Source organism: Chrysemys picta, chromosome 14 (genome assembly GCF_011386835.1).
Source record: "Chrysemys picta bellii isolate R12L10 chromosome 14, ASM1138683v2, whole genome shotgun sequence".
Taxonomy (NCBI): Eukaryota; Metazoa; Chordata; order Testudines; family Emydidae; genus Chrysemys; species Chrysemys picta.
In genome coordinates this window covers 8558695-8572452 of record NC_088804.1, presented here as the reverse complement: position 1 = coordinate 8572452, position 13758 = coordinate 8558695, and the positions used below count along the sequence as shown (strand labels likewise).

Sequence of the window (13758 nt, the reverse complement as noted above, 5' to 3'; positions counted from 1 at the left end):
CAAGCTGTGGCTGAATTTTTTTGATTTTCCGTTAGGGAAAATCTAAATCAAATCTTTTGTTTCAGGTCAATTAACCCAAATGAAAATATTTCAGTTTGTTGACCTGAACAGTAACATTTCATTTCAAGTCAGTTTGCTATTAACCTGCATCTATCTTTGGTGACATGCTGTCTCATGGGAGTTGTACTTTGGGTGTTTCTAGGGTTACCATCCATCCGTATTTCCCCGGACATGCCCAGCTTTTGCGTCTTTAAATAGCCATCCGGGAGGAATTGGTAACAAGGTTAAAAGGTCCGGGATTTCCCCCCCTCCTCCTCCCTCCCTCCCTTCCTTCCATGCAGAGTGCGGCATGGCTCATTGGGCGGCTGGGCCTGATTGAGCCGCTCCCCTTGGCCTCCAGCAGCCAGAGCCCCTCTCCTGCTCCCCCCTGCTGCCTGCAGCCCGGTGTAATGACACAAACCGCCCCACCGGCAGCTTGTTTTGCCTAAGCGTGGAGCTAGCATCTGACCGGCATGGGCATGGTAAGGGGAATCCCAGGGGGCAGTCAGGGAGCGGGAGGGTTGGATGGGTCCCTGGCCTTCACCTGCCACTCCCCCTCCGTGCATCCCCCCCCGCCTCTCCTGTGCCTGCTTGTGCTGCCCACATTCCAAAGCCCTCCTGGCAGCAACTGCTGTCTGCTGCCCCAGGGTCCTAGTGCCACCCATCCACTAATCGCAAGACAGGCTGCCCTTACCCTGCCCTTCCACCCCAGCCCTGAGCCTCTCCAACGCCCCAAACCCCTCATCCCGAGACCTCATCCCACCACACCCTAATCCTCTGCCCCAGCCCTGAGCCCCCTCCTGCATCATGAACCCCTCATCCACAGCCCTCACCCCTGCACCCCCTCCTATCCCCAAACTCCCTCCCCACCCCCCTCCCCTTCCCACACACACCCTCCTGCCTTCAAATTCCCTCCCAAAGCTTGCACCCGCTCCCTTTGCACTGCCTCCCACCCCCAAACTCCATCCCAGAGCCTGCACCCCTCATCCCTTCCTGCACACCCACCCCCTGCCCCAGCCCGGAGCTTGCACCCAGCACCCAAACTCTATCCCTGCACACTGCACTCCTCCTGAACCCTAATCCCCAGCCCAGGACCTGTACCCCAAACCTCCTCCCCCCACCCAACCCCCTCCCAGAGCCTTAGGCAGGTGGGGGGGTCGGGTTCTGGGCACCCCCAAAATTTCTACAAACCTGACACCAATGCGAGTGGATAAGGGTCGGGGCAGTCAGGGGACAGGTAGGGTCCTAGGGGGGCAGTTAGGGTGGGGGGGGTTCTCAGGAGGGAGCAGTCAGGGGACAAGAAGCATGAGGGGTTGGGCGTTCTGAGGGGGGCAGTCAGGGGGTTGGAAGTGGGAGGGAGTGGATGGGGGCGGGGCTAGGGCAGGACTCCCCCCCCAGTGTCCTCTTTTTTGATTGTGGAAATATGGTAATCCTAGTGTTTCGTGCCTCCATTTTATCCCAAAGGCCAGGCTCCTTGGCCAGACTATATCTCCCATGATCCACTGTTGTCTTCCCTCTGCTGGGACACATGGCTGCAGTTGTATCATGGGAGAGACAGGCTAGCCAGGGATCCCGGCCCACAGGGGAAAATGAGGGCCTAAGGCCACTGAACTACAACTCCCAGGATGCACTGCAGCACCATAGGCAGATACAGTTTAATGTTGAACTGACTTGAAGTGAAACATTTTGACTTTTCCTAATCAACATTTTTCTGAACTTTTTCATTTTGTGAAAAAAAAATGATATTTCAACCTTTCAGGATGAAAACAAAGGTTGAAATATTGGAATTTCCTGCAGAAAAACATTTTTTGGTTGAGCTTTAGCTCTAAGGGGCAAATCCTGAAGTTGTATTAAATCTATGGTGCAAGACTTTTGATCCATGCTTTGCAAATCAAGTGTAAGATATGTTCCCTGAAATGAACACTACTGAGCTGAGGGCAGGTCCCTAGGCTGCACTGTTTGGAAGAAGATCTGACTTCAGGGCTATTTTCAGATAGATTTCCGTAACCGTAGAGACACTGCAATATGGTGGTTGTTTTGTAGCTAAAATCCCTTGATTGCATCAAGTAATGATGAGAAGTAATATAGATACAGTGTTTCAGTTATGTCACGTTCAACTCTGTGCTAGTTTCAGCCTTGATTTGTAGTTCATCTTTATCTTTTCCTGATTTGTAAGCACTATCAGCTGGGCCAGCTTCTTCTCAAAACTCCATTTTACAAAGCTCTCCAAAAATGTCTTGTATCTTAGGCCTAGTCTTCACTTACCGGCTGGTCCGGCAGCACGCCATCGATGTTCTGGGATAGATTTATCGCGTCTGGTTAAGACGCGATAAATCGATCCCGGATCGATCCCGGAAGTGCTCACAGTCGGCGCCGGTACTCCAGCTCGCCGAGAGGAGTACGCGGCGTCGACGGGGGGAGACTTCCGGCCGCGTCTGGACCGCGGTAAGTCCGGACTAAGGTACTTCGAATTCAGCTACGTTATTAACGTAGCTGAATTTGCGTACCTTAGTCCGAAGTCCGGACTAAGTGGGGACCAGCCCTCTGATTAGCTGCTAAAGCAGAGAAGTGCCAAACACCTGCAACTTCTGGGAATGCTCAAATCTGGCTCTGGATCCAGACTTTGTTGATGGTCTCATATGTAAAACTACAAAGGAAAAATTAAAATAGAGTGAATCCCATATTTCTGTGCCTGTCAAAAGAGGGCCTCGAGCACTGATATGCGGAAAAACTATGTTTTAATGAACCTCCTTAAAAACAATTCCGCCTCTGGGAAATCCTTTTGGTTCTTCCTGGTGCACTGAAGGTATCCCAGTATACATCTCTCAGTGACAACAGCATGGAATCCATCTATGGATCACAATGAGATATTTGTGGTGTCTCATTGTGGGATACTTTCATTAAACCACAACCTACCAAAGGATTTCATAGAATGGGGGGAAGGGGAGTTGGTTAGTTAGCTTGTTAACCTCTGCTGAGTGGAGACATTCAGACCAGAAATCGAAGCCTAAAGCCGTTTTAATTTTTGCAGTTCACCTTTTACCAGTTTTCAATCCCTGTATTTCTTATTTCACTAAACTCTGCTAGTTAGGTAGAGACTCTCCGCATGAGATTTGTGATGTCAGAGCCAAGAATAACACATATAGACCATTAGAACTGGACTGGTCTCGTACAGGCAGGCTGGTATCACTGCCTAGCATTAAGGCTGCCAATGGTGCCCATTATAAGACTCTGTTTTCTATTGCTTATAACTTTGCCAGGCTTTAACCATTTGGATGGACAGTTTTCCACACGGGTTGTCTGCCCCAAGCTGAACTATTTTGAAAATTTCAAGCAAAACAGTTCAGCTATGTCCAAGAACAAGGCTACGGAAAAAATATGTTGTTTTGCTCATGTTCAAAAAATCGGGTGAGCTTTTTTTTGAAAAGCTCTGGTGCCCCCCTTTGGAGCAGGAACTTGAAATGTGGCAGGGAGCAGGCGTTTGTGTCAGGGAGATGCCTGTGAAAATTGGCCCCAAATTTGGCCAAGTTCTAAGCCTTTGAAAAACTGCAGTTTGTAGTTGCTCAGTAGAGACTGATTTTAGCAGCCACATTCCCTGAAGGTTCCATCGATAGTACTGGTCGTGCTCCAGCTCGGGCTCAGCCGGATGTTCCCTGTAATTGCAGCTCTGGGCTGAGCCAGGCACTGGAACGGGGAGAAGAGAGGCTGTCTCTCCTGGGCTCTCATGTCCGTCCTCTGAGCTCAGGCAGCGCGGAGCAGGAAGCTGCCTTATTTGAAGGCAGAGGGACAAGAGCCAGACCTGCAGTGGGTAGGGATGGCAGAGGGTGTAGATTGGGAAAAGGAGTCCGGGGGAAGACGGGGACTGGAGGTTTGCATCAGAGACAAAAAAAACTGGGATTGGGAATTGGGGAGGGGAGAGACTGGGTCTGGCTGGGCAAGGAGACTGGGACTGGGATCCGGGGAAGACTGGGTCTGGCTGGGCAAGGAGACTGGGACTGGGATCCGGGGAAGACTGGGACTGGCTGGGCAAGGAAACTAGGACTGGGATCCGGGGGAGGGAAATGAGGGGAGTGGGAGCAAGTAGGCTGGAGGAGAGTGAGGTTGGATGAGGATCTTGGGGGATCTTGGGATTATTTAAGCAGGGGGACTGGGCCGGAGAACCAGTAGGGCAGGAGGAAGGAGGGAAGGGGGAGGGGAGACAACTCTGACAAGGAGCTGATGTTCAGGGGGGAATGGCTGGGAGAAGGAGGCCGGAGATGTCTGCAGAGACTGGATGACAAACCCAGGGAGGGAGAGTGGCCCTGCGAGCCAATAGGGATATAGATCGGATAAACAGCCAGGATGGGGGGGCGGGCGGGGGAACTGGGACTGGCTGGGCAGGGAGCCTGGGGACAAGGAGCTTGGAGGGTGGGGGAAACTGAGAATGACCAGGGTAGGTGAGTAGGACTGGGTATGGAGGGATGCCTGGGGAGTCCAGAGAGGTGAGACTAGGACTTGCTGGACAATGAGATTGGTACTGAGATGAGGAGCCAGGGATGGGGAAGAGACGGGCCCGGGACAGGGACAGGTTGGAGGGGACAGGGCGGAAGGGGCCATGCTTAGGAGGCAGAGGCAGAAAAGTCTGTGGCCACTAGAGAACACTCCCCTCTAGAGCCTGGAATGGAACCCACAATTCCTGAGGTCTCTGCTGTCAGCAAATAGCTGTGAAATCCCCTGGCAAAATGTGTGTCTCATCTCCCTCTAGTGCTGGCCCATAGGGAGTATGACAACCTGCTACTGCTATTGGCTCCTCCATTCGCTCAAGTGGCCGAGGTCTGTGCACGGGATCTCAGGATTTTAACCCTGCTGATGATCCATATCGGTGTCACTATGATGCCACGTGATGGGTCTTCTGTTTTTTACAGTTTGCTTTTTAAAAACCGTAGGAAGTTCCAGACACACACACACACACTACAGAAAAACCTACTTTAAAAGAACATTGTTAACGTTTCAAAGTCAAGCACTGATACCCTAGGAAATGCCAGAACCCTTGCCTCGCTGAGTGCACAGGATGGACCTACGCTAGGGAATGAACGCAGGTTGTACAGTGAGAAAAGCTGTTGTCTGTAGGAGCCCTACCCCATCTGTTGCAGGAGCTGGAAGGTGTGATGAATGAGGCGCGGATTGCAAGAAGAGAAAGGATGGTTTCAAGGGTAAGGCTGTTGACTGCCGCCCTGGAGAATTGGATTCTATCCCTGCCTCTGCCCCAGAGTTCCCATGTGATGCTGGGCAAGTCACTTAAACCAAACTTTTCCCGGGTGGCCACTGAATGTGTGTTCCTCACTTTCTGGGTGCTCAAATTGAGACTCTGGGGTCTGATTTGCGGAAGTGCTGAGCACTCACAGCTGCAACTGAAGTCAATGGGAGCAGTGCTCTGAACATAGTGCTTTAGAATGCTAAATACTCCAGAAAATCCGGTCCTCGGGGTCTCAAATGCAGATACACAATGTATATCCGCGGGTGCGGATATCTGTGGCTATAAAGCGGATCTCCACGGATTCGCAGGGCTCTAGTGACAGCGAGTGAGACCCGCAGGGCCATGGCCAACGACTGGGCCAGGAACCGCAGCGGCGAAAGAAGCAGCATGTCGGGCTGTCGTCGCAGGAGCCAGAACCCAGCCCAGGCAGCTCCTCCGGCATGGCTGTACCTCCGCCAGCCCTGCCAGCGGGGCGGGCACTAGACTGACTGGCAGCTGTCTCTGGTCACACTAGTGTGTGCAAGCGGTGTCTCCTGACCGGGAGCATGTGCGCCTGTCTCGCTCGTTGTCACTAGAGCCCTGCAAGTCTGTGGTATCTGCTTTAGATCCATGGATATCCGCATCTGTGGAGATAATTATGTATCCGCGCAGGGCTCTACTCAAATGGGACACCCAAAATTACTTCCGGCCTTAATCTCTCTAGTCCAGCTCCTCAAAGGTATTTAGGCACCTAACTTGCAATAAAGTCAATGGCTGTTAGGTGCCTAAATACCTTTGAGAACCAGTGCCTCTATGCCTCTGTTCCCATCTGTGAAATGGGGCTAATACCGCCCTCTCATCTCCCAGGGCTGTTGTGAGTATAAACTCATTCATGTCTGTGAAGCACTCAGATACTGGCATGATGAGCGCTATAGAAAAGCCTTTGGGGAAATGAATAATTCTGTCTTCAGAGCAGGGTTTGTATAATGTGCAGTAAATAAGGCTGGGGCAGGGGGGAGGGGCGGTCACACATTGACCAGTGAGGAGAAAACACACTATTGAATAGCTCCTCATTCAGTGAGCACCGTCCATCCTCTGCACCGAGTGAAGCAGAGGACCCATGGAAAAATAGTACATTATCATGCCATTAAAGACTATACCATTGTGCATGCGCACAAGGGGGCTGAACTCAGTTACATGGGCAACCTTAACAGTGGCATTTCCTAATGTTTGAGCGCTTGACTTTGCAACCTAAATAATGTTCTTTTAATGCAGTTCCTTTGTGTGTGATATAAGATATAGTCTGGTGTCACCCATCGATAGTCAACTCATAGCTCTGTCATTGACTATCACACAACTTTGCCTGTTTTTACTCTTTCCAACAGTGCTAGTGACTCAGATGGAAGTGGGAGCCTGGACCTACCATTATGGTAACAAATCTCATTACTCCTGGGAGCTGGCCAGAAACTTTTGCAGGTCATTCTACACCGACCTCGTAGCAATCCAGAACCAGGGGGAAATTGCTTATCTCAACAATGTCTTACCCCACCATAGAGCATACTACTGGATTGGGCTACGAAAAATAAACAATGTCTGGACGTGGGTTGGCACCAACAAGGCCCTGACGAAGGAGGCTGAGAACTGGGCTAACAAGGAACCCAACAATAAAGGGAGGAACCTAGACTGTGTGGAGATTTACATAAAGAGGGATCGTGGTGCTGGAAGATGGAATGATGAGAACTGCCAAAAGAAAAAGAGGGCGCTGTGTTACCAGGGTAACCACCCCACCACTGTCATTCTCTCTGGAAGTGTGGGTCTGTCTAACACGTGTAGGGCTGGGGAGAGTTGCTGGATTGACAGCTCTGGAGAAATAAGTCCCTAATTGTTCATAGAAGAGTGTCAATGGGCCGGCCGCCTCCCATGCCCCCTCGTGGTCTGAGGTTGCTCCGCAAGCCACTCTCGCCTCGCCTGGCTGGAGTCTTTCCCTACTGCCTGGAGTCTGTTCTCCCTGGCTCTCAGCCTTCTTCAGCCCTCTGGCTTGGGTTTCCTTCCAGGCCCAAACCCTGCCCCCGGTGAAGAGTTTCCTGCAGAAGCCCCCTGGCTTGTCTCTCCCTGAGCATCCCCCTTCTCTGAAGCTTCCTGCCACTTGTCCAGGGACATCAGCTGACCCCTGCTCAGCTGTGCCTACCTGGTAACTAGGGTTGGCTGGCCCCAGGCCTCTAGCCCTTAAAGGGCCAGACACGCGGTTACAAAGAGGTACTGTCTGGGCAGAGGAACTTCACCCACCCACCCACCTAGAGTGCCTCAACCCTCATGTGCAGGGTCAGTCGGTCTCCATGGCCCACCGAGTCCTGACTTCTCTACGGAGACAGCCACCAAGGGCCTGGTTAGTGCTAGCTGGTGTGAGGCGTTAGTGATATTGTCCCGTGGCCGGCAGCACAGATCTGCACCCGCTTTGCATGTTAGCTGCTGTGTGTAACACCTGTGCCTGGGAGCACTCACTGCTCTCTGTGCCTCGCTGGTTCCTTTGGCTGGGGCGTTAAAGTCCTGCCTTCCACGTTCTCCCTCACAAATGGGCCACGCAGACGGGAGCTGAGCCTGGGCTCTCAATGAGTCTTGCTTTGATCCCTACATTCGTCTCCTCACAAAGTCCCGTTGTAAATTGACATGCCAGGCGCTTGGTCCCAGGAGCACCTGTTCTGAGCCCTGGGGCGATGCAGTGGAGTCTCCTTGCCAAAGAGTTACTACCCTCTTCGGAGTGCAATCAGTGCGGGGGGGGGGGGGGAGGCAGGAAGCTCAAAGCACAGCCTGATAGCCAAACGTGGCACACACTGCCCTCTGATCAATGCCTGGGTGTGTCCCCTGCAGGCCCAGCATGCAACGCTCCATCTCAATCCAGAGGGCAGCCTACCCGTCCAGGTCAGCGCTGTCCACAGGCAGCGCCTCTGGGTCCACGAGCAGTGTGACCATCTGTGTAAAGCAGCCACTGCCTCCAAGCTTCTGGCAAGGTGCCAGCACCACCTGGCCGGGCAAAGCTTGGGTGCCCAGGATGGTATCTAGGCCCCGAGTGCTCTTGCAGGGCCGGAGCCAAGGCCTTTGAAAGCAGGTTTTTAACCCATGACTTTAACAGGCTCTGACAGAATCCCGCAGTGAAGAAATGCAGCAGGGATGGAGTGCAGGATCCGGGCAGTGGGGTGGGGTCTGACTGGGCACTAAGGAGCTGTTAGGGTGGATCCTAACCCAGCTGTATCTCTGCAGCGTCTTGCCAGCGTTCCTCCTGCAGCCAGCGTGGCGAGTGCGTGGAGACCATCGGGAACTACACCTGTGATTGCTACCCTGGTTTCTACGGGCCTGAGTGTGAACACGGTGAGGGCAGTCGAACAGGGGCACTAGGGGAGGGAGCCCCGCTGCAGGGCCTGCTACAGTCACTGCATTTACTTTCTGGAGGGTCTCCCCAGAGACGGCCTCTGGGGCGACGGCCTGGGCACCCCTCAGTGCTGCTCTTCGATTCACCAAAGAGGGGGGCTAGCACAGCCGGAGGAGGGGCCGTTGCTATGGCTCCCTGGCCAAGGAGGTAGAGTGGGGTGGGGGTGTAGCCTCCCAAGCGCCTGCCCGCCCTGCGGCTACAGCACGCCCGCCCCAGGCCAGCCCCGGCAGTTTGCCTCCCTTAGGGGTAAGACTGCCCCCCATCCCGCTGCCAGCTGGAGCTGCCCAAGCATAGGGTTACCATATTTAAAAAATAAAAAAAGAGGACACTCCACGGGCCCTAGCCCCGCCCCTTTCCCACCCTGGCCCCACCCCGTTTCCACCCCACCCCCACCCCGCCCCAACTCCGCCCTTTCCCCACCTCTTCCCCAAAGTCCCCGCCCTAACTCCCCCTCCTCTCTCCCAGCCACGCGAAAAGGGCTGCCCGAGCGCTACCGGCTTTATGGTTTGCCGGGCAGCCCCCAGACCCTGCGCTCCCGGCCGGCGCTTCCCCAGCGCAGCTGGAGCCCGGGAGGGGAAGCGCCCAGCTGGGGGCGCAGGGTCTGGAGGCTGCCCAGCAAACCATGAAGCCGGTAGCACTCGGGCTTCGAGCAGCCCCCTTGCCTCCGGACCCTGCGCCCCCGGCCGGGCACTTCTCCTCCCCGGCTCCAGCTGCTCTGCTCCTCCCCTCTCAGACTTCGGCTCTGTTTAAGAGCCAAGCTGTCCGAGCCAGCGCTACCGGCTTCGGGCAGCCCCTATGCCTCCAGACCCTGCGCCGCCGGCCGGGCACTTCCCTTCCCGGGCTCCAGCTGCTCTGCTCCGGCGGCGCAGGGTCCGGAGGCAAGGGGGGCTGCCCGAAGCCGGTAGCGCTGGCTCGGACAGCTTGGCTCTTAAACAGAGCCGAAGTCTGAGAGGGGAGGAGCAGAGCAGCCGCGGGAGGGGAAGTGCCCGGAAGGTATTTTTCCCGGACATGTTCGGCTTTTTGGCAATTCCCCCCGGACGGGGGTTTGATTGCCGAAAAGCCGGATATGTCCGGGAAAAACCGGACGTATGGTAACCCTACCCAAGCAGTACAGACAGTCGCGTCTCCCGTAGGGCCGAGCAGGGTGCCCAGGCCTCAACTGGGGGCAGAGCCTCCTGCTGGGCTGAGTCTGCAGCAGCTGCCAGGCCCGGAAAGTCTCTCAGTTGGGGCTGGGGGGAGGGGGGGACGTCGGCTTGTGCCCGACGGCCAGACACAGCTTCTCAGACAGGCTGCTCAGCTCGCTCTGTTACCCCCAGAGCACGTGCTCTTCTTCTTGCCTTGCCGAGCTCAGCCCCTGCAGGGCCTAGGGTTACCATACTTCAACAATCAAAAAAGAGGATGGTGGGAGCCCCCCCAGCCCCGCCCTAGCCCCTCCCACTTCGCACCCCCTGACTGCCCCCCTCAAAACCTGCAACCCCCCCCATTCCTTGTCCCCTGACTGCCCCCTCCTGGGACCCCTGCCCCTAACTGCCCCCCAGGACTCCAACCCCTACCTGTCCCCTGAGTGCCCAAAACCTTATCCACACCCCCGCCCCCTGACAGCCCCCCCGAGAACTCCTGACCCATCCAACCCTCCCCCTGCTCCCTGTCTCTTGACTGCCCGCTCCAGAACCTCCCGCCCCTTCTCCGACTCCCTGGCCCCCTTACCGTGCCGCTCAGAACAGCGTGTCGGGCTCCACGCGGAGCCGGAGACGCTGCCACACTCCCCCACAGAGCGCATAGCCCGGTTCCCGCCCTCGCAGAGTGCCGCTGAGTGGCACACTGGGCAAACAGGGAGGGGGAGCAGAGGAAGGAGCTCCAGACTGCTGGAGGCCCGATGCAAATGGCTGGTGATCTGCGAATGCAGGGAGGGGGAGAGAGAGGAGGGGAGTGATCTGAAGCTGCAGGGGAGAGGAGGGGGGAAGTGGAGGAGGGGCTCTGGCTGCCGGAGCCCCGTGTGAGTGGCTCGATCCGGCTGGCTGCCCTGTCAGCCGTGCTGTGCTCTGCATGGGGGAGGGGAGGAGAAATCTGGACATTTACAAATTCCCCCCGGATGCTTTTTTTAAACTCAAAAAGCTGGACATGTCCGGGAGAATCCGGACGAATGGTATCCCTCGCAGGGCCGTCACGGCATGGCTCCATTGCAGCTGGGTGCAGGCCCAGCAAGCCAGGCTGGGGCTAGGGGGCTCAAGCCCGAGCTTTACAAGTAGCGGTGTGGATGTTGCGGCTCCTGCTGAAGCCCAGGCCGAGGGGCTGGGGTAGGCTGTGCTCCAGAGAGCCTGAGACCTGGCAGCTTGAGGGAGCCACAGGCAGGTGTGCTTGAAATCCCCCTTTCCCCCCCCCCCCCCCCCCGCCTCCCAGCTGCTCATGCTGCTGTATTTCCTTTGAGTTGTGAGGTGCAAAAACCTTGACCCCGGGCCTGACTGCAGTCATCCCCTGGGGGAATTTAGCTACAAGTCCACATGCAAGTTCCAGTGCCAGGAGGGGTTTGAACTGCAAGGGCTGGACACGCTGCAGTGCTTGGCGTCGGGGAACTGGACAGCAGCCGCTCCGGAGTGTGCAGGTGGGTGCCAGCAGCTGCTCCTGCCTCCTCCCCACTGACTGTACAGTGGGATTCTCAGAGCAACCCAGATCCACTGATGCTGATTGGACGTTGGGCACCTCGCCCCTTTGAACAGCCCCTGCCTTAGGCATTGAATACCTGTGGCTTCTCCTGCGGTGTTTGCAGCCGGTGGTTGGCCTGGAGCCCTCACTAATCTTTCTATCTCTCTGGGGTTTAGACCACAGTCATCTCCGTGTTATCTGCACCTTTACCAGCTCTCCAGGTACAAGTATTGTCTCTGGCTGGTTTCCCCATCCTCCCATGGTGGTTGGTTTTTAATTGTAAAATGTAGTCGCGCTCCAGCTGAATGTAACTGGTTCGATGTCTTCCGCTTGGGAAGCTCCACAACAGTCACAGGGACCACCCGAGTCTGCAGGCTGGACGAGGGTTGTCCCCCTCCACACCTGTCAATCGTAAATAAGATAAATAGATCTTTTTCATTCTTACTGGAAGGCAGGGTTCCTGGCCCACAAATCAGCCTCATAGCTTCTTTCTGAACCCTTTCCAAGTTTGCAAAGCCCTTTTAAAAGCATGTGCCCAGAACTGGACACGGGCTTCCATTAGTGGTGTCACCTGTGCTGTGTTTAGAGGCAAAATCCCTCTCTACTTGCACTCGATAGCCCCCTGTATCTGCACAGATCAGTTCTGGGAGGGCACTCTAGGCAAAGGGGCGGTTCAGAAGAAAGCACGAAGATGCTTGTGGGAGCCAGCTAACTAGAAGCAGAGACTGGCAGCATGGGTAGAGCAGAGGGCCGGAGGGTGGAAAGATGATAAAAAGCAAGATCAGATAAGTAGGAAGAGGCAGAGTTGTGCAGGAACAGATATGTTTGGGGTGTAACCAGCTAACCCTCGCTCACATCCTCAGCTAGCCCTGTGCATAGCAGTGTGAGCATGGTAAACAGTCCCTTACAACTGGGGCCAGCAAAAATTGTTGTGCAGGGCTATTCAAATGCTAAGGCTGACTATGATGTGCAGCTGTCAAAAAAATACTAGCAGATGCCACACATAACCAGTCTGACTTAGAGGACTAGGAACTGACCGAGGAGCGACTACAGACCTCAGCCTTGACAAGCTTCATGCTAGTAATGAATGGTCTGCAGCAGATTTCCCACACCCGGGGGCGGCACTGTGCATTTCCTAGACCGTGCCCAGTACCGTGGCCTCTGCAGCATGTTCTAACTGCTTGAAACCTACCCTGCTCTAGAGTGAGGCCAGCAAGAGTCACGGGCTTTGTGAGGGGATCAGTAAGAACAGGAGCCGTCCAACGCCTTAAGCCAAAGAGTCTGATGGATGATTTCCAACCAGAAAGGCCCCTCTGAACCCCTGCGTTTCCGCTGCTGCAGACATTCACAATCGTCCGAGTGTTTGGATTTAAAAGTAGAAGCCATCGTTGATGGGGCAGCCAGATTGTCCAGGGGAGAAAGCAGCACCCTCGACCTGGTAGGAGGGTTCCTCCTGGCAAGCAGAGGGCCTAGTGGGACATGGGCAGGTGCGTATTGGAGGATTTGGCAGCTGTGAGGTTATGGATGTGTGTCTTATCCCACCCACCTCAATTGTGGCACTGAATGAGCTGGTTACCTGGAATACTACAATAGTCTGTCATTTTCCTTGGTGCTGTCATTAAGTCTCCCTTTCTATGCACTTTGTTTCTTTAATGTGACAATAGAGTAATTCCTACCTCTGAAAGACTGGCAGCGTGACGGACAGACTATTGCTTGGTCCGGAACATTTCATCAGACCGAAACAAGTCAAGCTGGGAAAGGAGCAGGTCTCTGGCACAGGAGTGGGGTGTCTATAAAAAGAGCCCTAATAGGACAGAGCAAATAGTTTATTGACTAAATAATCACATTTGATAAGACACATTTTGGCCCCGATCATGAAGATCTCTCAACAGTGGGCAATTGGAATAAATGAGCCCTGAACGTGTCTTCTTCAACCTGGCCCTTTAAATGGTAATAAACACCTACCTCTTGTCTAGTACTTCCCATCAGTAGCTCTCAAAGCTCTTTACAAAGCAGGTCAGTATGATTATCCCCATTCTACAGATGGGGTAACTGAGAAAGAGAGGGGAAGTGGCTCACCTAAGGTCACCCCCTTGGGCCAGCAGAAGAATCCAGGTCTCCCCTGCAGAAGTAGCCACACTGTCCCTTTTCTAATGGGGCTCTTGAACATTTTATAGCTACATTGGTCCACAGCTGAATTCTTCTTTTTCTCTAGCTTGGCTTAAATGTTATATTTTGCATGGATTAAATGTATTAATTAATTGCACCCCTTGAAGTTTCTAACGATGCAGCTCCTTCAGCTGTCGCAGTTCAGTACTTTTACTCCAAGAATGCAATAAAAGATCTTATCGAACGATTGCAAGTTCTAGGCTGCATTGTGTAAGATGCACAATGAGTGATACCTGGGCTCAGCGGCAGGACACTGTGCCTTATT

General features: G+C 54.3%; 1 protein-coding gene across 2 annotated transcripts in view; it reads left to right on the top strand.

The window, feature by feature from the left end:
- LOC135975576 (P-selectin-like) overlaps positions 1-13758 on the top strand; it is a 31150-nt gene that overhangs the window by 2879 nt on the left and 14513 nt on the right. The window contains exons 3-5 of one of the 2 annotated variants that reach the window (XM_065566899.1): positions 6640-7029; positions 8513-8620; positions 11110-11283. In XM_065566899.1, coding sequence (XP_065422971.1) covers positions 6640-7029; positions 8513-8620; positions 11110-11283 — 672 coding nt within the window. The remainder of the gene's footprint in view (positions 1-6639; positions 7030-8512; positions 8621-11109; positions 11284-13758) is intronic. The other variant, XM_065566897.1, reaches the window with a different exon arrangement.